The sequence below is a fragment of the Podarcis erhardii genome (assembly GCF_964252035.2).
Source record: "Podarcis erhardii genome assembly, chromosome: 12".
Taxonomy (NCBI): domain Eukaryota; kingdom Metazoa; phylum Chordata; class Lepidosauria; order Squamata; family Lacertidae; genus Podarcis; species Podarcis erhardii.
Window position 1 is genome coordinate 3,472,799 of NC_138513.1, and position 22,535 is coordinate 3,495,333.

General features: G+C 45.2%; 1 protein-coding gene across 2 annotated transcripts in view; it reads left to right on the forward strand.

Annotated features, from left to right (window-relative positions):
- The first annotated feature begins 2,295 nt into the window (after positions 1-2,295).
- The window catches only part of SETD2 (SET domain containing 2, histone lysine methyltransferase), a 93,984-nt gene continuing 73,744 nt past the window's right edge, over positions 2,296-22,535 (forward strand). The window contains exons 1-2 of one of the 2 annotated variants that reach the window (XR_014150077.1): positions 2,296-2,683; positions 6,042-6,188. Coding sequence is in view for 1 of the 2 variants with exons in the window: in XM_081834119.1 (XP_081690245.1) it covers positions 2,628-2,683; positions 6,042-6,188 (203 nt within the window). In the remaining variant the exon portion in view is untranslated. The remainder of the gene's footprint in view (positions 2,684-6,041; positions 6,189-22,535) is intronic. The other variant, XM_081834119.1, reaches the window with a different exon arrangement.

Sequence of the window (22,535 nt, forward strand, 5' to 3'; positions counted from 1 at the left end):
GGAACGGATCCTGGACTCAAAACAAGGTACCACTGCATGTAAAAAAATAAATAAAAAATTTAGCTTTACGTAATGATTGTACACAACAAACGTAACAATTCCAAAAAGAAAAAGAAAACAAAAGGAGGAGGGCAGAGAGGCGAGGAAAATGCAACATGGCCCAGCAGCTGCAGCAGCAGTGGCGGCGGCGGCGGGGCCGTGAGGAGGGGCTGCCTGGCGCGCCCTCGACGCGCGGGGACCGCGGCGAGCGCTGAGAGCCGCTGCCTGCCGGACGCCTTCAGCCCGGACGCGCGCACAGCTCGTCGGTTCCACGAGACATGGGGCTCTGCTACAGCCTGCGCCCGAGGCTCTTCGGCGACTCCGGAGGCGGTGAGTGCGTCCCCCCCCCAGATGTTGCGCCCGGTGCGGCCGGCCCCCCCTGCACCCCCCCACGCTACGCCACTGGCTGTAAGTAAAGTGAGATGAGCGTCACAACCCCAGAGTCATCCGCCACTGAACCTAACGGTCAGGGGTCACTTTACCTTTAATCTTTCCTTACAGGGTTGCTGTAATGTAGAGATTAGCTGAGTAGGGGGGTGAACCATGGACTCCTTGGAGAAAAAAGTGTGTATAAATGCAATAAATAATCTGCTTACCTGCTTAAGAAAGCTGGAGAGGCCAGCGAGATGGAGATGCACCAGTTGCAAAACACACCCAGGGAATTTCTAGCACTGTTGTGAACAAACAAACAAACAAATATTAAAAACAAAACAAATTCCTTCCAGTAGCACCTTAAAGACCAACTAAGTCAGTTCTTGGTATGAGCTTTCGTGTGCATGCACACTTCTTCAGTGGCATCTGAAGAAGTGTGCATGCACACGAAAGCTCATACCAAGAACTGACTTAGTTGGTCTTTAAGGTGCTACTGGAAGGAATTTGTTTTGTTTTGACTATGGCAGACCAACACGGCTACCTATCTGTAACTGAAACAAATATTATTCATCTATCAGATTTCTTACCCATTCCAGGGTGGTTTAATAGCAGCTTGAAAACACAATAATAACCAGACAAAAGAAATACTTGTGAGTAAACACGTGATAGGATCAGGCTGCAAACGATGAAAAAATGTGCCCATAGTGGTACAAAAAACACCTGCTGCACAGTGAGAGAGATAACAATTATTCATATGAAGCAAAAAATAAATCATCAGCGACAATAAATGCAGAAGCAATCCATACCATGCACATTCTTACAATGCAGATCAGTTGCCATAAAACCACAGGGGAGAAAACTGCAGAGAAAGTCTTAGCAGCAGGAGTATTTAAAGCAGAACACACCAATAATCCGAAATACCGCCGGATGAAGAGCGCGAAGCTCCCCACCTGCGTAAAGCGCGCTTCCTTGGGAGCTTGTAAACTGGCTCTGCAAGCCGGAGGGGAAGGAGGAGAAGCGTGTCGGGATGGCGTCGGAAGGGAAGATCCGTGACCTGGAGCCGCGCAGCGCTTAAAGGAAGCCGGCAGGAGAAGGGGGCGCCGGTTGCGCGGAGCTGCGCCTTTGCGCTTTTGCGCTTTTGCAGCAAGTAGGAAGTCGACGAGCTACAGTTTCCGTTTGGACGTTTCAGGACTCCGGGAGGAGGAGGAGGAGGAAGAAGAGGAGGAGGAAGAAGAAGAGGAGGAGGAGGAGGGAGGTGGCGGCGGCTGCTCCTCCTAGGAGCGCGATCGCCGCCGTTAAAGGAGGACAAAAAAAGAAAGAAATAAAGAAGGGACAGAGGAAACTCGGAGAGGGAAGGAAAGGAGGCAGCAGCGAGGTTGGTGCCAAGAAAAAGCCCTGCAAAAATCAAAATACAAGCCGCCGCTGGAGGATCGCCCATTGGGGGGAAAGAAGAAGACGCCTGGATCTTGCCCCGGGAAGGAGCTCGTGGGAAAGGGCCGGAGGAGGGAGGTCAAGGAAAGGAGAAGGGCCTTTTTGGGGAGGGGAGGTTTGGCGCCCGTCTCCCGATCCTGCCCATTTCTCGTCTGGGGCCTAACTTTCTCCTCTGCCCACCTCGCCCGCGCGGATCAAAGATCGTTTGGGTTGCAAGAAGCCCCAAAAAGAGAGGAGCCTTTTGCAAAGAAGCCAGCGCCGCTTTCCCTTTTCTCCGCTCGAGGATTTTACAAATTGCATTTTTATTATTTTGCGCGCCTGGGACGCGGGGAGCAGTTTGCCGAGAGGACCCATGGCCTGATCCTGCAGCCAGCGAGGATTTGCAGCGCTTTTCTGGGAGGGCTTGGGGGGGGGCGCCCTGTTTTGCTTTGGGGTGGGGGGCAAGGAGGCCAAAAAAAAAGGATAAAAAAGCAGCAACAACACACCTTCCCGCCGGCGGAGAACTTAAATTTGGATATCTAGCTCGGGTGCCCCGAAGAGGATGTGAAGGGGGCGCCGGGAGCCAGACCCACCGAGCGGCCTCCTTTTGGGGGGGGGGGCAGCTCAGGAAGAGGCTTGGGGGGTTTCCTGCACGCCTGTTTGGGGGGCTTTGCAGCCTTGGGCGTTGGTGGCGGGGGTGGTGGTCGTTTCCCCCGCCGCCCAGCCCCATAGCGATCCCTTATGTGGGGCGGAGGCTGCCCTGATCCTCCACGCCGGGGCTGCTGCTGCTGCTGCTGCTGCATCGGATGAAGAAGAGGCCGAAGATGGGGGATTTCTACGACCCGGAACATCCCACCCTGGAGTAAGTACCACGCTGCCTGGCGCTCAGACACGGGTGCGGGCGCTCGTGTGGAAGCGACCCCCAACTCGGGTTGCCCCGCTTCCAGGATCGCGCGGAGGTGGGGCAATTTCGGGGGGGGGTATCTTCCATTTACACCACCTTCCCCATCTTTAGAGCCTTATGGGGGGCTATAAAGGGGGAATGGACCTATCCCAGCCCCCCAATAATAAACCTTTGCATTGCCTTTGCTCTACATTTCTAGGATTTTGTAATGTGAAGGGGGTGTCCCACCCCATGGGAAAGCAAAGTTCAGCAAGGCCTTGGCCCCCAAATATGGGGTGCCCCCCAAGACCCCCCAACTCCTGGGGTGCAGTGGGTGGTATTTATTTTCCCCTGGGGGGTCCAGACATGGTGGAATCTCCTTCCCCTCCATACAAAGGGGTCCGTCAGGCGAAAGGGGGGAGAAAAGGGGCAAGTGACCCCTCTCTCCTCCCCACAAAATAATAATAGCCCCCTTCCTGCAAGATAACCGGGGTGGGGAGGGAAGAGCAGCTTCTCGCCACGGGCCTAAACGGAGAGGCTTCAGGCGGGGCCAGGCCTCGCATCCCCGGCCTCTCGTGAGAGCCCTGGCCGGCCCGAGGGGAGCCCTCGGCGGCGAGCGGCGGAGGGAGGAGTGGGCGGGCTTGGGAGCCGGAAGGCCGCTTCTTGAAGCGGGCGGTGGGTGGGTGGGTGGGGGACGACGGCACGCCGCCTCGTAAAATGGCGAGAGGCCGGCCTTGAACCCTCGCCTCACCTCGGAGGGGGAAAAGGAAGGCGCCTGTGAGGCGAATGCCCTCCTCGGCGAGGGTCATGGCGGGCCGCTGTTTTGCTGTCAGCCATTTGTCGCCACAAGGCACCTGAAAAGGGACACTTTTCCCTTCCCTCAGAGCGGGGTTTTTATTTGGGGCGGGTGAAATGAAAAAAAGGGCCAGCATTTTCGCTCTCTTAATCCCATGTGTGTTGGGGCTGGAAGAGGAAAATGGGGGTGAGGGAAGATGTTTCTTTATTTTCAGGAGAAAAGGATTGAGGATGACTTATTTTCAGGAATAGGGCACTTGTAGGGGGCAAGGGGGGCCACCACAGGCTCACAAAGGGGGGCAGGAGGGGACAGAAAAAGTGCCATTTTCCACCCCCTTCCTCGGGCACCTTGCCCGGCTTGAGAGGTTATGGGCGCCATGCCAGTTATTTTGGGTGGGTGGGCTGCAACGGGGAGGAAAAACTGCCCTTGCAATGCAACACGTGGGGAATAATAAAAAATCATACATTTTATTTGTATCCCGCCCTCCCCAGCCGAAACCGGGCTAACAACAATAAAATAATACAACATTCTAAAATCATTTCATTATAAAATTGATTTAGGGACATGCAAGACCCTTAACAACTGGTGTTTGCTTTTCTGCACCCAAAATGGGGCCACCGAGAAGCAGGCAGGCATTTTTTTAAAAAATGCCCCGCCATATAGGCAAAACCAGACGCCAGTTGAGCAAATCATTCAGATTTAATTCAACCTAAAAGTTCCTCCTTTGCAGGAAATTCATTGCCTGGAAGGGACAATGTTGCTCTGACAAGAGCCACTTTCCTTGTGGGGCTTTGGAGCGGCCATGTGGGTCTCTTCAGGAATAATAATAATAATAATAATAATAATAATAATAATTAATACCCTGCCCATCTGGGTGCGTTTCCCCAGCCACTCTGGGCGGCTTCCAGCAAAATATTAAAATACAATAATTGTTAAGGGTGCACATGCTTTCTTGAAAGGTTCAGGGGCGGGGTAGGCTGCATTTTCCCTGTTTTAATTAATTTAATTTAATTTAACTGTTCCCTAATTCAAAGGGGCCTAGGCAGGTTCCCCCGTTTTAATTCTTCACTTTGCATTGTGTTGGGGGGGTACAGACAGATAAAACCCACAAGTTCAAATTGGCTGGTTGCTTGGGGCGAGTAAGAATCGCCTTTAGGCGACTGGGCTCAGGAGCCACCATTTGCTTCTTTTGCTATTATTAATTATTTCATAAAATGTATATGCCTCTTGATGGTTTCAAAGAGCCTCAAAGCAGCCTCAGAGAGGCATGTTTGTGAGACAGGCTTGCCCCCCAAAAGTTTCTGAAATAATAATGTTTATGAGCAAGGCTGGAGGGATGGTTTCCTTGACAGCTTTTTGGACTTCATTGTGGGACATCTGAAGATGGGGAGAAAAGGGCTGTTAAATGTACTATAAAGGCTGAAACCCTAAACTTCCCAGGGTGTGAATCCCATTTAACACAAACTGGGACTCTTTCTGAGTAAACATACTTCAGGTGTGCGGTGATAACCGTTCTTTATTTTTGCACCTCTTATCCCAAAATGGGTCTACAAAGAGGCAGACAAAAAATAAAAATAAAACTCCATGTATAAGGAATAAACTTTAGATGACAAAATTGGACACCAGTCGCGTAAATGACCAAGTCTTAGTTTAACTTTAATCCTAGACGCCCCCTGAAATGAAGCTATTGGCCACCTAAACATTTAAAGCAGAAGAACAAGTCTTGGTGCCACCACTAAGCAGGCCCTCCTGCCTGTAGCCAACACCCACACCTCTTTTTAAAGCAATGTGTACAACACTCTGCAAAATAGCAATGAAAAGAGATCTCTCTGTCTTGAGGAGTGTAAAACATAACACAGAGATGGCAGTAGCTGGTGGGGAAGGGCAAGTAGGGGAAGATTATGTGTTGAGTTTGATCAAACATTGAGCTTCACCCCATGACCCACTTTACTCATTAACGTGTACTGGAAACAGTGAGGCGGTGAGGGGAATCCAGTCATAACAGCTCTTTTAGCTATCCTTTTCGAAAATGCATCTTAGAAGTTAATCTTGAGTATGAGCCCAGTAGCCTCCATTTTGATTTCGCTAAGGGACATATCGTACAGCTTTAGACCTTTATGTGTTAAAAAATGTCGCTACATAAGACATATGGGCATTTGTAGGGCAGGAGAGATTTTGTCCTGGAGTGAGCCATGCCCATGCTTCATATATAGAAGGAAGATAACACACACACAAATTTTTATTATTAGTTTTCCAATAGCCAAATTATAACAATAACAATCCCCCAAATTATTCAGTTATCAAAATGCCAATCAACTTCCCATTATTCAACTTCCCTTTATTGACATTTGCTTTGTTTTTCTTTTGCCACTGAATTTCACTAAATGCACATATGTAACCATTAGCAGGGTTGACCTGCTTTCTGTTCTTAATTTCTTTCGGAGAAGGTGGCGAAGTAGCTCAGACCCTCCTTGCTTCCCTTCTCTCGGATGTACCTCTAACCCACAACCGTTTGTCTTGAATACTATTTTATTTTTATAGCACAGCTTTCATGTCGAAGGATCCCAGTGGACATCATAAACCTAATACGTCCAGCATCCCTGAAATGCAGTCACCTCTGAGGTGGAAAGGGACAGACAACTGGTGTATCTTTCCACAGAATATGGATGGGTCTGAAGAGGTAGAAAGGTAAAATTTTGGACAAGGGCAATAGGGTAAACCTTTGTTTTTGCAAAACACTACTTACTGTATCACCATCTTTCGATACCCGTGCCAAAGTATGTTTTCTACAACTTCTGAAATTAGTGTCGTGTGAAACAAATTTGGATTCAGCTTCTATTTTACTAATTCAAATCGTAGTCATGTTTTTTGTCAGGCGGTTTTTTTATGATGGGCAGTATATAAGTTTAATAAATAATAACATTATGATTTTTTCCTACTCATAAGAAGTATTGTACTTGTAAGAATGTCCTTAGCAGGTAGTTACTTAACAATAGTAAATAGTGTTCAACTATTGGGTGGGAATTATTTTTCAGAATCTCACTGGTTTCACAAGCTCCCATTCTTGCAGACTGTTTTACATTACTGTTTTGCTTTTAAATCCAAGCTTCCTAACAGTTTAGCAGAACAAGTTGGCCTTTTATTTTTGCGATTCTGTAACGCAATAGCTTTCCACTCTTTGTGGCTCCTTTTGTCAGCACTGCATTGTTAGGTACGTCCCAAAATATGACATGTCTTCTAAAGATGTGTGGAGCTGTAATCCAAAAGATATTTCACAGTGTGGCTGGCCTCTTGCATTGTTTCCTGTGTTTATATATTATGTAGCTATACAGGGCCCAACGTTATGTGAGAGCAAATATTGGATCTCTCTTCTTTAGCAAAGGGCGTGAAGGTGGAAGAGAATGTGCTTTATGAAGGCATTCTTCATCTGAGTTCTGTTGCGCTTGCATTTAAATAGCTCGTCTGAACTTGTATCTTCAACAATAGCCTCCTTTCTGCCCCTCAAAGTGCCACAAGATGTTTTAAATACGCTATGATGGTGGCATTCCTGGAACCAGCTGGGAAGGAGGGAGGGAGCATGGAGCAATTTGAAAACAAACCATCATGGCTGCAGGATATTTTCTGCTTGCTGTAGAAGATGGCTTCCTCCAAATAGGGTACCTTAAATAGGGCAGACACTGACAGCTTATCCCCAGTAAAGCTACAGACAGCTTTCTGGCCTTTTTTCTTCTTCTTGAAATGGGAGAGAGCACGTTAATTTCCCCCGTTTAATTAATGTGAGCAGGTAGCGTTCTAGGAGCGCAGCTGTTTGAAACTGTAGGCGTAAAGTAGTAATTTGGAAAATTAGAGAAATGGCTGGTTGGCTTTCTCTCTTAACTGGAAACTGGCAATCCGTTGTCCTGTCTTGTGCAGTTTTTTCTTTCTTAATGTGATTACTGCAGAGAAGTGAGTTTTAAACTAGATGGATGAGGTAGGAGGTAACTGTTCCCTTATGTGATGATCCGCAGCATTTTAGAAAGTGACAAGATCAGCTGTGTTGGCTCAATTCATTTGTACGTAGAGGCAGGAATAGGAAAAACACTTCCTTTTCTGTGCTGTAGATTAACCTTGACCAGTTCCATAGTGAATCAAAATAAGTTCATTCAGTTTGGTTATGGAAAATAATCCGTTAGCTGAAGATGCAACAAACCTCAAGTATGTAAGCCAAATTAGGCAAGGACTTTTTCTGCATTTGTTTTAATAAACTACTAGGCTATCTGTAAATGGAAAACATCACCAAAGAAACCAGTTCAACAAAGAGGTCTAGGAACCTGCAAAAGCTTCAAAATCACAGCTTATCTCTCCTGCCTCTTATACTCCAGGTTTATTAATCCACAGTAAGTTATTGTATTCTACTTGTAATTCTCAGAAGGAATTTGGATATCTGCTCCACACGGATGGTTTGAAACAGCGTGAGGGAAAATCTACCGTACTTTTAATTACCTTGGTAGAGGGTTCAAAACAGCAATTCTCTTTGTAAACTGTTTTGAAGTTGTTTTTACTAACAGGCGGTGTATAATTTTTTATTAAATGAATGAAGGGGTACATTCACGTTAACAGTGATGAATCTGGTCCATTAAAGAGTACAGTGGTACCTCAGGTTACATACGCTTCAGGTTACAGACTCCGCTAACCCAGAAATAGTACCTCGGGTTAAGAACTTTGCTTCAGGATGAGAACAGAAATTGTGCTCCGGCGGCGCAGCAGCAGTGGGAGGCCCCATTAGCTAAAGTTGTGCTTCAGGTTAAGAACAGTTTCAGGTTAAGTACGCACCTCCGGAACAAATTAAGTACTTAACCCAAGGTACCACTGTAATACATTTCTGGCTTGAGCCGTTCTAGTACTGTAGGTTTAGGTTTTCGCTGTAACAAACTAAAAGGATTATTTCCCTTGAATACAAGTCCAGCGTTTCTCACCCCTGGGTCCCCAAATGTTGGACTACAAATCCCATCATCCCTCGCTAGCACAACCAGAGATCGGGAAGGATGGGAGTTGTTGTCCATCAGCATCTGAGGACCCTCCAGGTTGAGAATGGCCATTGGGCTGTTAATTATGTATGTAAAGGAAATAAATTAATACTCTTTATGGTTAAGTGGTTTGGTATAAGAGTAATGAACACTTCATTGTGGAGCTAAAATCCAAAATGCAGTTGGGCCATATCTTAAGGCTTCAAAGTTAGGGGGCATAGGAAGGTCTGTTGAATTTGAAGTGGCCCAGTTCAGTATAGCTCCTTCACCACTCTTCCCTAAGAACTTCTTTATCCTCAAATGTCCTAAATCTGCCACACTTCATGTTTGCCATTGCAGTACCTGAAAAAACACGCTTATTTAATAATCTGAAAGAAGTACATGCAATTAGGGGATGAGTGCAATGCAATACGTTCATTCATTTCATTCATTCCTGTTGTGCTTAACTTTATTATTATTGGATTTTAGACAGTTACCTGAAGCAAATACTGAAGTCTGCCTTTGGTCATAATTTAACTGCATCTTTCGTACAGAACCTACCACCACAGGCTGGATTTGGACTACTATTCTGTTGTTGCTGGTTTACTGCTGGGGCGACCATCTGAAGGGCTTCTGTGTGGATAATTGGATGCTTAATCAGACTCGACTACTGTAGATCCAAGGGCGGTTTGAACATCCCAGAGTAAGATTAGTGTGGACAGTTCTGGGGTGCTTGGAAAGATTATACGCTACCTTTTCTGCAAGCTAGCAGTTGAGGCAGCTTGGTAGTGAAAATACAAAGCAGCGTAAATACAAAATGATAAAATAGAAAGTAGCAGCCACTGTAGAAAAAAAGAGCTGCTGTAATGTAGATAAAATATAACTCAGTCCTCCCCCACCCCAGTAACATAGCACACATCAGTAAAACAATTCAGCCATCAGAAACTCCCATCACAGCCCAAAACAGTTTAGAACAGAATGTCCTTAAGTTTTAACATTTTCACTTTGAAGGGCTGTGGCCCAGGCACAGCATTATAAAAAAAAAATTTAAAAAATTACCCTCCCTTCACTGCATGGTCTCAGGTTACTACTATTTAAAATACAGTAGTACCTCGGGTTAAGTATTTAATTCGTTCTGGAGGTCCGTTCTTAACCTGAAACTGTTCTTAACCTGAAGCACCACTTTAGCTAACGGGGCCTCCTGCTGCCGCCGTGCCGCCAGAGCACGATTTCTGTTCTCATCCTGAAGTAAAGTTCTTAACCCGAAGTAATATTTCTGGGTTAGCAGAGCCTGTAACCTGAAGCGTATGTAACCTGAAGCGTATGTAACCCAAGGTACCACTGTACAAAGAAATCATTTTAAACAAATAATCAAGAGAATAAGGTGGCCCCAGAATATACCTCTCAAAATGTCAAAAGCCAGTATAAAGAGGTGGGTCTTCAGCATATGACACAAGCTACATGTGGAGAGGAAATTCCACAACTTAGGGCCTGCCGCAGAGAATACTCTGGCTTGAAATACACTTTAGGGGGGACCAGTGTTAGAAACTGGGATAGAAAAGCTATTTACTGCATGGCTCCTGGAACCTGGGCTGTGGGCACCAAAACAGAATGCCTGGTCGCATTTTTTAAAAAAATTCAGCAACACTTTCATAAACACTAATACTGTTCTTTAACCAGGTAGAAGGGCGCTTGAATCGCTTGGCTCATGTGCTGCTTTAGGTGCTCTGCTTCTGCGCGAATCGGCTGGTTCATGGGGCAGCGCAGCACCAAAAGAGGTGTGCCTTTTTGTGCCCTGCTGCCCCGCAGACCATTTGCAGCCACGCCAGTCAGCCAGATGGAGATTTTCGGTGCCAAACCTGGTGCTCGGAATCTCCACCTCCTCACGAAAGGCCGGTTCCCTGTGGCAAAATGTGCCTGGCCCCTGGTAGGCACAGTGGGTGGGCAGGGCGGGAAAAAATGGTGTGCCAGAATTCAGTGTGGAAAAGCTTCCTAGGACTAGGTTGCTGAACTCTGTTCATTGGCTTTGTGGGAAGTTATGAGTTGGAATGATAATGAAGCTGATTATTGGAGCAAGAGAGGCTTGTGCCCTAAGGTAGGGGTGTGAAACCTGTCAATCTCTGGTGGTTTGGGACCCCTAACTGCCATCAGTCCAGCCAGTGTGGTCAGTCATCAGGGATGATGGAAGTTGTAGCACAGCAAGGGCTGAGGTGCTGCAGTTCCTCTGCTTTAGGGAAGGGACGTGGGTGGCGCTGTGGTCTAAGCCACTGAGCCTCTTGGGCTTGCTGATCGGAAGGTCGGCGGTTCGAATCCCCGCAATGGGGTGAGCTCCCGTTGCTCTGTCCCAGCTCCTGCCAACCTAGCAGTTCGAAAGCATGCCAGTGTAAATAGATAAATAGGTACTGCTGCAGCGGGAAGGTAAATGGTGTTTCCGTGCGCTCTGGCACTCGTGACGGACCTCCATGCGTCAGTAGCGGTTTAGGCCTGCTGGCCACATGACCCGGAAAACTGTCTGTGGACAAACGCCTGAAAGCGAGATGAGCGCCACAACCCCATAGTCACCTTTGACTGGACTTAACCATCCAGGGGTCCTTTACCTTTTACCTTTTTACCTGCTTTAGGACAAGCTGGTTTTCAAGCTCGTTGCTGCCTTTACGACTAAAAGATTTATTTAGTGGCAGTAGTAAGCTAAGAGATGGTTAACAAATCAGCGACCCAGGCATCCCCAGGAACCACTATTGCATACTTTGGACTTGTGACAAAGGTTGGCTATGGCCAGGCTAGGAGATGGAGAATGTGTAATTTGCATGGTCTTTACACACTGAGTTTACATTCTGTGTGGATTTGTCCCTCAAATGCAGAACGTAAGCTCAGCAGGGGCAGTTTGGTTGGAGTACAGAAGGAAATGAGGTGGTTTAAGTAAAAAAGTCCTTTAAAACTTTTGGAAGAAATTAAGACTTCTCAAACGGAAGCTCCACAGCTGCCACGATTTTGAATCACTTTAGAAACTTATAGCTAGTGCAAGTCTCTCGGACAATTTTGCGTTCCTTGCGGGTTTATTTTCCAAACCTCCTGTGGGTATGTCTTGTCTTTTCTTCCCCACGGAGTGGATTATTGGTAACTTTAGCCCTCAGCGAAATGTTTTCCTACTTGCAGAACACATTTACGTGGATAAAGACAAACAGAGCAAAGTTGCTTCCTCAATTATTTTATAATTGTAATGCATCAGGGAGACAGTAATGGCTCTGGAATAGAAAGATTTGTTTTACACCTGCACCTCTTCACCATCACTTCCTTATTAAGAAAACTAATGATTGTCTCTGAAGGCATTAAAGTGAAGGGAGGAAGGCTTGGCTGCGCTGGCGTGTAATCTTTCTTTAAAAAAGAAAAAGGAAAAAAAACTTGCTTGGTAACGCTGCCCTTCCCAACTGAGCTAAGATGCCACTTCAAAATATACCTTACATAAACTGGATGCATGGATAATGTTGGGTTCAGCTGATGTACCAAATTTGGGTGGGTAGGTGGTGAATCTATTGAGGACAGGCCTGCCTTTTGCATAATTTTTCCTTTTGCCTAAAATGAAGGGGGGGGGTGTGTTCTGCTTGTGTGTATGCTAACATACACATACTTGGTTGGAAAGTGATTTCACCCTCCTTTTTGTGTCTTGTCACATACTTCCTCCACAAGATCTCCCGTTAGTTAGCCATCTGCATCTGTGCAAGGTATTGCAGCAAAAAACTGGTCCTAAAGGTATTAGGCAATGAAAATGTAGCTGTTGAAATATACCTATGAAAACAGATAAGGCTAAAAGGAACTTTCATTTATCACAGGCATAGGCAAACTCGGCCCTCCAGATGTTTTGGGACTACAACTCCCATCATCCCTAGCTAACAGGACCAGTGGTCAGGGATGATGGGAATTGTAGTCTCAAAAAAACGTATGGAGGGCCGAGTTTGCCTATGCCTGATTCATCCTTTCCTGTTAAATGCTTGTCCTAAGAGGAGAGGCTTAGGAAGTAAATTCCGAATTAGGAAGCAGCCATCAAGAATTCAGCCTCTTCTGCCCTTGTTTAAGATTAGCATGTAAGTTGTACATTTGAAACATTCTCTCATACCATCCTGTTGTGGGACAGTGTTTAAGACCAGGTCCAAGCCATGCTGTAGGTAAAAAGCAGTACAATGGTACCTCGGGTTAAGTACTTAATTCGTTCCGGAGGTCCGTTCTTAACTGAAACTGTTCTTAACCTGAAGCACCACTTTAGCTAATAATTTGACCCAAAGGCTGCATAATTTGACGCAAAGGCAAACCCGGCATCTAAACAAAGGGACTTTTCAGGTGGTGTGTAAATCAAGTGAAAAAGCAAGTGATGCTTTTTCAGCGCTCCTTTGCTCAGAATCCCTTATGCTTTTAAGGCAGCATAATGTAGTTCTGTGTCCCACTTGCTTTAATTTTTTTTGGGTAACAGTTCTTATTTGCATGCAAACAGCGCAGCCTCTTCTGTAGTTTTGCAAGGCTTTCTTCTTTCTTTTTTCTCTGCTGCCATTTCATCGCCAGAGTATTTTGTTTGTTGTATCCACAGCAACCACCTCAGATGCAGAACAGTACTGTAAAAGTCAATAATCTCGCCTTTTATTCTTGCCTAGGGAGATGGCTCCCTGACCTTTCTGTGCTCAGGAGGCCTTCCCTAAAACCTGGCAACCTTCCTTAGCCCCAGAGAATCGTTTTAAGTATAAGAATGCCTGGTTTAACAACCTATGCACACGTTCATGCGGCCAGTTTTACTTTGCAGTGCTGTAGCTGGAACATTCTCACAATTCAAAGACTTGGCCTTTTGCAGTTTTCTGTCCACTTCTCTCTCCCCTTGTGTTTTCAGAATGCAAGTAGAAAGAGGTTGTATTGGAAGCAGCTGCCTTGCGATTCTGAGCATGGAAAGTTCAGAATAGATCTGTCTGGCCATATGTTTTTTACTAAGCGACTCTGTTCCTAATGCTGGTTGAAACATTTGAAAACCTCGCCCTACAAACGTCTTTCTGAAAACAAAAGGCTGCAACATGCATGAAGTGAAATTTCTGTGCTTTATATAAGTCTTCTCTTCTTCCCTCATTTACCATTCATTAACAATATTCCACTTTTGGGTTTCAACAAAAGTTCACAGAGCAGTTAGCCAAGTGAAATGGAAACCCACCTTTAAAAAATTAAACAAAAGCTAACATTAAGTAACCCAACAATAGGTGAGTTCTACTAGATAGAGAAATGATTTTTAAAAGCCTAGTGGCATAAAAAAATATTTTCACCTGTTTCAGAACGGAGCCAAATCAAGTAGGGGAATTTCATGTTCCATATTTCCAGGGCAACATCAGAAGCAGTTCTAGGATGCATCTAACATTAGTTCTACTTGGATTAATTCTAGTTGGATACAACCTTTAGTCTGGTAGATGACATGCTTGCCAGCAGTATGAGGAACAGTGTTAGAGATATGAAAGCTAGGAGCTAAATGGCCCCTTAAACCTAGGTTGTGAACGCAACAATGGAATGTCTAGGTATGCTTTTTTATAACAAGAATTTATAACAAGCTGAAAATAAATGAACTGCAGCTAAAATCTTATGTTCATTTTTCACATGGTCTAGTCCTTCCCCTGCCCACCCCCCTAATATTCTTAAGAGGGTCTCTGCTCCAGTGTTCAGAGAGTAGCCGGAAGTGGGGAGGCAGAAAAGGGTCCTCCTTTCCTTCCACTCTGCAGTTTTAATCTGAAATCTTAGGCCCAGTCCTGCGCCCAGAGCTCAGAAACTGCTTGTGCTCATGAAATTCCCTGTCGCAGAATGCCCCCTAGAACAATGGGAGTTTCAAACACTGTTGTGGTATCCTGTAGGAGGGAATCATTGACTGATCTTAAGGCTTTGAGAAAGATCAAAAAGGCCATGCATACACACCCACTTATGTAGAAATGCAAATGACAGGTTCAGAAACACAGCATGCTTAGTGATCGGGTTTGTGCAAAATAAGCAAATATACATTTATTCCACTGTTGAAATTTGGAATGTAAGCTAGCTGTTTGCATATGTTAATACAGGGGAATCCCCACTTACATGAGGGTTCCGTTCCTGGCATTCCCACGTGTCATTGTGGAGCACGCAAGTGGGGATTCCTTCGTTCCGCCCCTTATCGGCGCTGAAAACTGCATGTGTCAGCAGGACACAGGTGAGGGGAGGCCTTTATTGCAAAGTAGCAGGTACACTGATGATGCTATATTGCATAGCTTACTTTTCGGGTGGTGCTTCTTGGACCCTCTGTTGCTGTCTAGAAGGCATCACTGGAAAGCTTTGTTGACATCCACAGAAGCAAGTTGCAAGACAACCAGTGATTTATCATTAGCTGAGAGCTGGTTGTGTTTATTGCGAGAATGTGAAAGAGAGGGAAACGGTGGGTTTTGAGGCTGGATGTGATGGAACTGGCGAGGATGACCCTGTGCAGAATTCTCCAAACGATGTGAGGAGAATTGGAGGATCCTGGGATGCCTAGCTGCTGTTGAGGTGTTTCACAAATGACAAGTATTGTTATATGGCTGGGATATAGAGGGTTCATTTAGATGGTCCATCTGATCATATCATAGCAAGTCTCCTAAGGGGGGAAAAATGTGTTGTCGAGATTTGTCTAGCAGTGTTCACTGCTGTGGCAACAGCATGGCATAGGATGACTTGCCACAGTAGTTCAGATTTTCTCAGTTGTGAATCTGCCAGGAAAAGGGGGTGGCTGGGTGCTGTTTCTGTTCTGCAAGCTTTGCCAAGAATGGTTGGGTGTAAAAGAGAAACTGCTGCCTGGAGCCTTGCGTTGCTTCTAAGCTGCCACTTGGACATCAGCGTTTACCTGCAGGACACAGGTTCAGGCTAGCCCTCCCTTGTGAGTAGTTGAATCAGGCCTTATTGCCCTCTGTTATCAAGGTAAAGGACCAGGTGGAAGAGTGGGCTACCTGCATTTAATTCCAAGGCAATTGTTGAGCCTCTCCTGAGCTACAGGCTGCTATTGGATTAGTCACCTGCCCTATTGCTCCCTTTCTTGCTGGCCGCCCTCCAATCTCTATCTCTTGAGCTCCTCCTGCTCCTGGTTTTCCCATAGGGCCTTGACTTAACCAGGCAGCCTCTACAAGTCTACTTGAATTTGCCTAGACCGTTGCACCTCCCATCTCCCATCTATTGGTTAAGGGTGGCCTTTATTCTGGCCAGGAGCTGTGGGACATTCTCATGGCTCATGAGACGCAGAGTGCCTTCCCTGGGAATGTCGCACAATTGAACCCCTAAGGCTGGCACAGAGCACTGCCAAGCATTTCCCACCCCAGGGTTTAGCTTGAGGTTGTGGTGTTGTGCCTGAACAGTTCACATCTAGTCCTTCACCATCTTTGTCAATCTTCTCCCTCACAGTGTTCAAAATTCTCCAGGCGCATTTTGCACCTAGCTTTCAACCGCTTGCGATCAACTGAAGATGCCTGGGTGCCAGGATGCGACCTGACATCTCCACTATCTGGAGATCATTGGATCTGGACTGTTATCACACACTAATACACCATCCTGTAGAATTCTATCGCTTACATTTTATCTGCACAGTCTGAATGAATTTCTGGAACCAAATTGCTTTTTCTGTGCAGCCTGGAGCAGGAGCAATCACCATTAAGAAAAAGAGGTCAGAATAAGCCAATATATATGTGGACTTCTGGGTCAAGTGACTTTTTTAACCTAGCTCAAGGTTGTCATCTGAACTAGCCAGATGCTTAACTGAGAATCAATCGCAGCCAGTCCATCCTTTGAAAAATAAGACTTTAGAGCCGTCTTACCCTAAAATGGCAACTAGACATTCCATTTTGGCGACTGTAACCTTGGTTTTAAGGGGCCATTTGGCACCTAGCTTATATATATGAGTTTTGAACACCGCGTAAAAAGAGTGTCCATACAGATGGGATACAGATCCCTTTCTAGCTGCCACACCAGAGAACTTTTCCTTGTCCTTTTTTCTAAGACTTGGGATACACAAACGTTTTTGAAATCCAGGTTGAGTTGCCAAAGAAGGTGTCTCCTGGTGAGGACTGTTTGGAGCCTGAGTTGATGCTTGCCGTCAGCCGAAATATTGTGCCAGCTGCTTGATATCCAGAGCTTACAAAGAACGAGAAAGCTAAATTACGCTTAATCTACAACGCTGTATAAACAAACCTTTTATTCAGTGAAAACCACAAGTGGTATCAAATGCTTGCTGGCTGCTGGGGTGGTTCTTTGTTTGGAATAATGTGTTGTACAGCCAAGAATATAATCCCGAGGGCAGCATAGAGCAGTACTATGCCTTTCCAAAGGTTGTGTTTGTTCACAGGACGATGATTGGTTCAACAAGGCTTGAGTCATCTCAGTGTAAAGCTTGTGTAAACGATTTTAGAATGGAGAAAGGAATACTCCAGGTTTCAACAGAGACTTGGCCATAGTTATACGTACATTACTTCTTGCTTTGGTTATAGAGAAGGAAATCAGTTTATTGCATGGCTCTGTGATGGGGTGTCTCCCACACCCATGGGAACTTTTTAATGAAGTGTATTCCTGGTTGTGGCCGTTGATTTGTACATCTTTTTACAGGCTGCTCCCCAATTTTCTAATTGTAGGAGAGAGAGGCTTTATACACCTACATGCACACATTACGGGCCACGCCTGTAAATGCTAATTATTCATGTATCAGCCAATCTTGCTTTCTCTTTCACACACCATCACCACCAGACAAATTTTGTCTTCAAGGCTGGTCTTCCCTTACTCGTTTCCTGCTTCATTTTTAACCGGCCCTCTGTAATGAAAGGAAAATAAAAAGCATCTGGGGTCTATTATTCTGGTGAAGGCTGACTTAGGTTTACACATATGGTTAAAGGTAAAGGTAAACGGACCCCTGACCATTAGGTCCAGTTGTGGCCCATTCTGGGGTTGCAGTGCTCATCTTGCTTTATTGGCTGAGGGAGCCGGCGTACAGCTTCCAGGTCATGTGGCCAGCAGGACTAAGCCGCTTCTGCCAAACCAGAGCAGCGCACGGAAACGCCGTTTACCTTCCTGCCAGAGCAGTACCTATTTATCTACTTGCACTTTTACATGCTTTCGAACTGCTAGGTTGGGAGGAGCTGGGACCGAGCAACGGGAGCTCACCCCGTCGCGGGGATTTGAACCGCCAACCTTCTGATTGGCAAGCCCTAGGCTCTGTGGTTTAACCCACAGCGCCACCCACATCCCACACATATGGTTATTTCATAGCAATTAGGTATGCCAGCAACTAGGGCTGGGCGATACCTGGTTTTCAAGATTGTGATATATCGCCAACTAAACATCACCTAGCCCATCTAGCAGTTCAAAAGCATTTCAAAATGCAAGTAGATAACTAGGTACCGCTCCGGCGAGAAGGGAAATGGCGTTTCCGTGCGCTGCTCTGGTTCACCAGAAGCGGCTTAGTCCTGCTGGCCACATGACCCGGAAGCTGTATGCCAGCTCCCTCGGCCAATAAAGCGAGATGAGCGCCGCAACCCCAGAGTCGGCCACGACTGGACATAATGGTCAGGGGTCCCTTTACCTTTACCTAAACATCACAATATATTGCAATGTCTGAAGATAAAGATGTAACTGTGTAGAGGCCAACAACAACCAGTGCTAATATTGAGTTACATACTTTTAAAACAGGTACAGTTCTTAGACTCCTTCCCCAACAGTTCTGTTGGATCTTCCTGCTTTTCATGGGGTAAGAACAGAGAAGGTTCCCCCCCCCAAAAAAAAGAAGGGGATGCTTTGGGGACAGTGGTACAGTGTTACCAGCTGCATAATTGCTCGTAGTAAATTAACGTGCCATTTATTTCACTTAATCCTGGAAAATAGCAGTAATTTTATCTCTGGGCACATTAGCAAGTAATTATCCAAACATGATAAAACTTGAAAGTCATTTTGCCTCTTTTTAAAAACAAAACAAAACACCCCACTAGCAACTAATAGCTACATCTATCAGCTGCTGAGTGACAGCAATGATAATTTAACAGCTGAATTTAATTATGGTTGGGGTTTATTGCTTTTTTAGTAATCTCTCATTGATGATCCCGAACAGCTCTTGGGTTTCCTTAATATCATGGAAAGGGATATTGCCTGTCCTGGTAAGGAATCTGTAATTTTGTCTAATGTGGGCTGTCCACACCATTACTTTCCTATGAACATTGGTGTTAAAGAGGACTTGGGTGGGTTAATGATTGGCAGGAAGACAAAGATCTTCTATTCCCACCCAGTTTATGACTATTGGCAATATGTTTTCCTATAGTTGTGAAATATTCTTCACTTGCCTTTGTTAAAATTCCACAGAGGAATTTTAGTTTGGCAAGCCTTCCGGCAGGTAATTTGTCTAAATGCAGGACATTTTGACAAGTTCTTGATTTGCCAGTATATTTGAAATACTAACTAAAAAAAAGTAATCTTGTCAGGGCATGATATTAAAAGTCCATGATACAGCAAACTTGATGAAGTGTGCATGCACACGAATACTCATACCAATAACTAACTTAGTTGGTCTCTAAGTTGCTGCTGGAAGGAATTTTTTATTTTATTTTATTTTATTTTATTTTGTTTCGACTATGGCAGACCAACACGGCTGTTGTTGTTGTTTAGTCATGTCTGCCTCTTTGTGACCCCCTGGACCAGAGCACGCCAGGCACTCCTGTCTTCCACTGCCTCCCGCAGTTTGGTCAAACTCATGCTGGTAGCTTCGAGAACACTGTCCCACCATCTCGTCCTCTGCCGTCCCCTTCTCCTTGTGCCCTCCATCTTTCCCAACATCAGGGTCTTTTCCAGGTAGTCTTCTCTTCTCAGGAGGTGGCTAAAGTACTGGAGCCTCAGCTTCAGGATCTGTCCTTCCAGTGAGCACTCAGGGCTGATTTCCTTCAGAATGGAGAAGTTGGATCTTCTTGCAGTCCATGGGACTCTCAAGAGTCTCCTCCAGCACCAGAATCCAAACACTGCTACCTACCTGTAAATTGATGAAACTAAGCAAGTCTGGGTCTGGCCAGTGTTTTGGGTGAGGGAAACTGCCTGGGCCCCCTTTGCATGCCATCTTGATTCCACCGTGGAGAAAAAAGTGGGATATAAATGCTATAAATCCACTCAGAAAACTGATTATTGTGTTAAAGTATCCTTTTGCAGGATTGTTCGTGTTGGGTTTCCTTTTATTTCAGACGTAAAGCCTTCCTGCAAAATGCAGACGTAAAATGATCCCATTAAAAGAAATTCACCTTCTGGGGTTTTTTTGTTTGTTAACTTTTCCATATCATAGTTGATGTGTGTAGCCGTGCTTCAGTCTGGTGGAGGTGGCCTGCCACAACAGAAGTATGCAGCCCTTGTAGACGCCACAAACTGGAGAAGGTGGTGTATTCTTGCTACTTTGGATGCTGTTTTTCTCAGAACGTGTAATATTTTGCACAACAGAAGCAAAAATAGCTTGTCTTTGAGGAATGCCTGTTGAAATTTTGCAGGTTCTGTGGAATGACACAGTCTAGAACGGGGGTAAGCAACCTAAGGCCTGGGGGCCGGATGCGGCCCAATCGCCTTCTCAATCCGGCCCCCGGGCGGTCCAGGAATCAGTGTGTTTTTACATGAGTAGAATGTGTCCTTTTATTTAAAACACATCTCTGGGTTATTTGTGGAGCCTGCCTGGTGTTTTTACATGAGTAGAATGTGTGCTTTTATTTCATTTTTTTTAAAAAAAAAATTATTCAAATTTTAAAGATTACAAAGAGTATATTTTAAAAAGACAAAAATAAAAATAAAAATAAAAAATACAGAAAAAATACAAACAGTTTAAAAAAAAACAGCTCAAACCTTTACATAGCTTTCTTTCCTTTGCTTATTTCCTTGACCTCCTCACACCTCCCTTTTTTGTATTCTAGTTCAATTAGATATTTCAGCAAATCCTTTCCAACTTTGTTTTTATCCTAATAATTTATCTTAATATACTGCAATTTTACATTCTCGTCTTTCACCAATTAAAAAATCAATTTTTACCTAATCCTTTATAACATTTCTGCTAAAACCACATTACTTCCTTCCAACATCCTGAATTTTACAATGTTTCTGTAGATAAACTTTAAATTTTTTCCAATCTTCTTCCACCAACTCTTCACCTTGGTCTCGGATTCTGCCAGTCATTTCCGCCAGTTCCATATAGTCCATCACTTTCATCTGCCATTCTTCCCGAATGTGTGCTTTTATTTCAAATGCTGGGTTATTTGTGGGGCATAGGAATTCGTTCATATTTCCCCCAAAAAAATATAGTACGGACCCCCACAAGGTCTGAGGGACGTCTGAAAAAGGTTGCTGGCCCCTGCTCTAGAAACATCTGCCTCCTAGTTCCACTACCTCTTTGGTCACCTGCATGCTCCTTAGTACTCCGGGTGAATGATCTATCTCCGACAAAAAACAATTCTTCTGGGAGATATTTATGTGATGCTTTTTCATTTGTAAGCGGTCGATGAAACCTCTTCCAGAAAACATGGGTGTTGCTGGAATACAGCTATGCTAGTGCCATGAAAATAATCTTCATACGTCATTCCGCTTGAGTTGTGGTCAGTGTAGTTGCACCTTGTGACTTTCATAACATGCATAATGTCTCTGGGCATTGCGCCCCCCCCCCATTCAAACCAAAGGTGGTTTACACCTTGACAGAGAGGAGATGACTTTTAACCAGCATGCAAATACGTCAAACTGACAGACTAAGGCTATGTCATCTCCCTGCAATATTCCTTTCACCATTTTGATGTATTTTTGAAATCCAAATCCATCAGTGAAGGATGGTCACTGCTGGTCGTAGGCCTCACCGTGCTTTCAACTAGCTCACAGTTTGTTGGAAGAAAAAACAGCAATGACAGGAAGCTCTGATACTGTTGAGTGATAATGCTGTCATTTTCAATACAGGATCGATTCACAAGAGCAAGTAATGCGCTGTGGGTATATATTTAAATTGACAACCATTCTCAAATTGCCAGTTAAATTCTGAGGATCTTTACTGCTGCTTCCCAGAAATCTAGGACATGCTCCCCCATTTGAATACTGTGTTTCATCTTTATTTATTTATTTCCCCCCTTTTTTTAGCTGAAGGGGGGAGAGATTTGCATTTCACAAAGATTTTTTTTACCCCTGGAAATTGCCCCTCCTTCCCAGTTTAGTGAAGTTTTGTATGCCGTTGTGTAATTGTGCGAAACAGTTTGCATGTGCAGTGTTAGAAACTCGGATATATCAGATAGGCACCAAACAGCTCCTTAAACCAGGGTTTTTGTTGCTGTTTAGTCGTTTAGTTATGTCCGACTCTTCGTGACCCCCGGACCAGAGCACGCCAGGCACTCCTGTCTTCCACTGCCTCCCGCAGTTTGGTCAAACACATGCTGGTAGTTCCGAGAACACTGTCCAACCATCTCGTCCTCTGTCGTCCCCTTCTCCTTGTGCCCTTCATCTTTCCCAACATCAGGGTCTTTTCCAGGGAGTCTTCTCTTCTCATGAGGTGGCCAAAGTACTGGAGCCTCAGCTTCAGGATCTGTCCTTCCAGTGAGCACTCAGGGCTGGTTTCCTTCAGAATGGAGAGGTTGGATCTTCTTGCAGTCCATGGGACTCTCAAGAGTCTCCTCCAGCACCAGAATTCAAAAGCGTCATTCTTCGGCAATCAGCCTTCTTTATGGTCCAGCTCTCACTTCCATACATCACCACTGGGAAAACCATAGCTTGAACTATACAGACCTTTGTCGGCAAGGTGATGTCTCTGCTTTTTAAGATGCAACCAGGGTTTTTAAGATGTAACCAGGGTTACAGTCACCAAAATGGCATGCCTGGTTGCCATTTTGGGGCCAGGCCGCTTGAAAGCCGTATCTTTCAATACGACTTTTGGGTTCATGAAATTCGTCTGGTTGCGTAGATAAAATGTGACGGATGGAATTCTACAGGATGTGTAGCTAGTGTGTGAAAACAGTCACAATCCAAGGTTCCCCAGGCAGGCACCTCCATACGGTGGAGACGCCAGGCA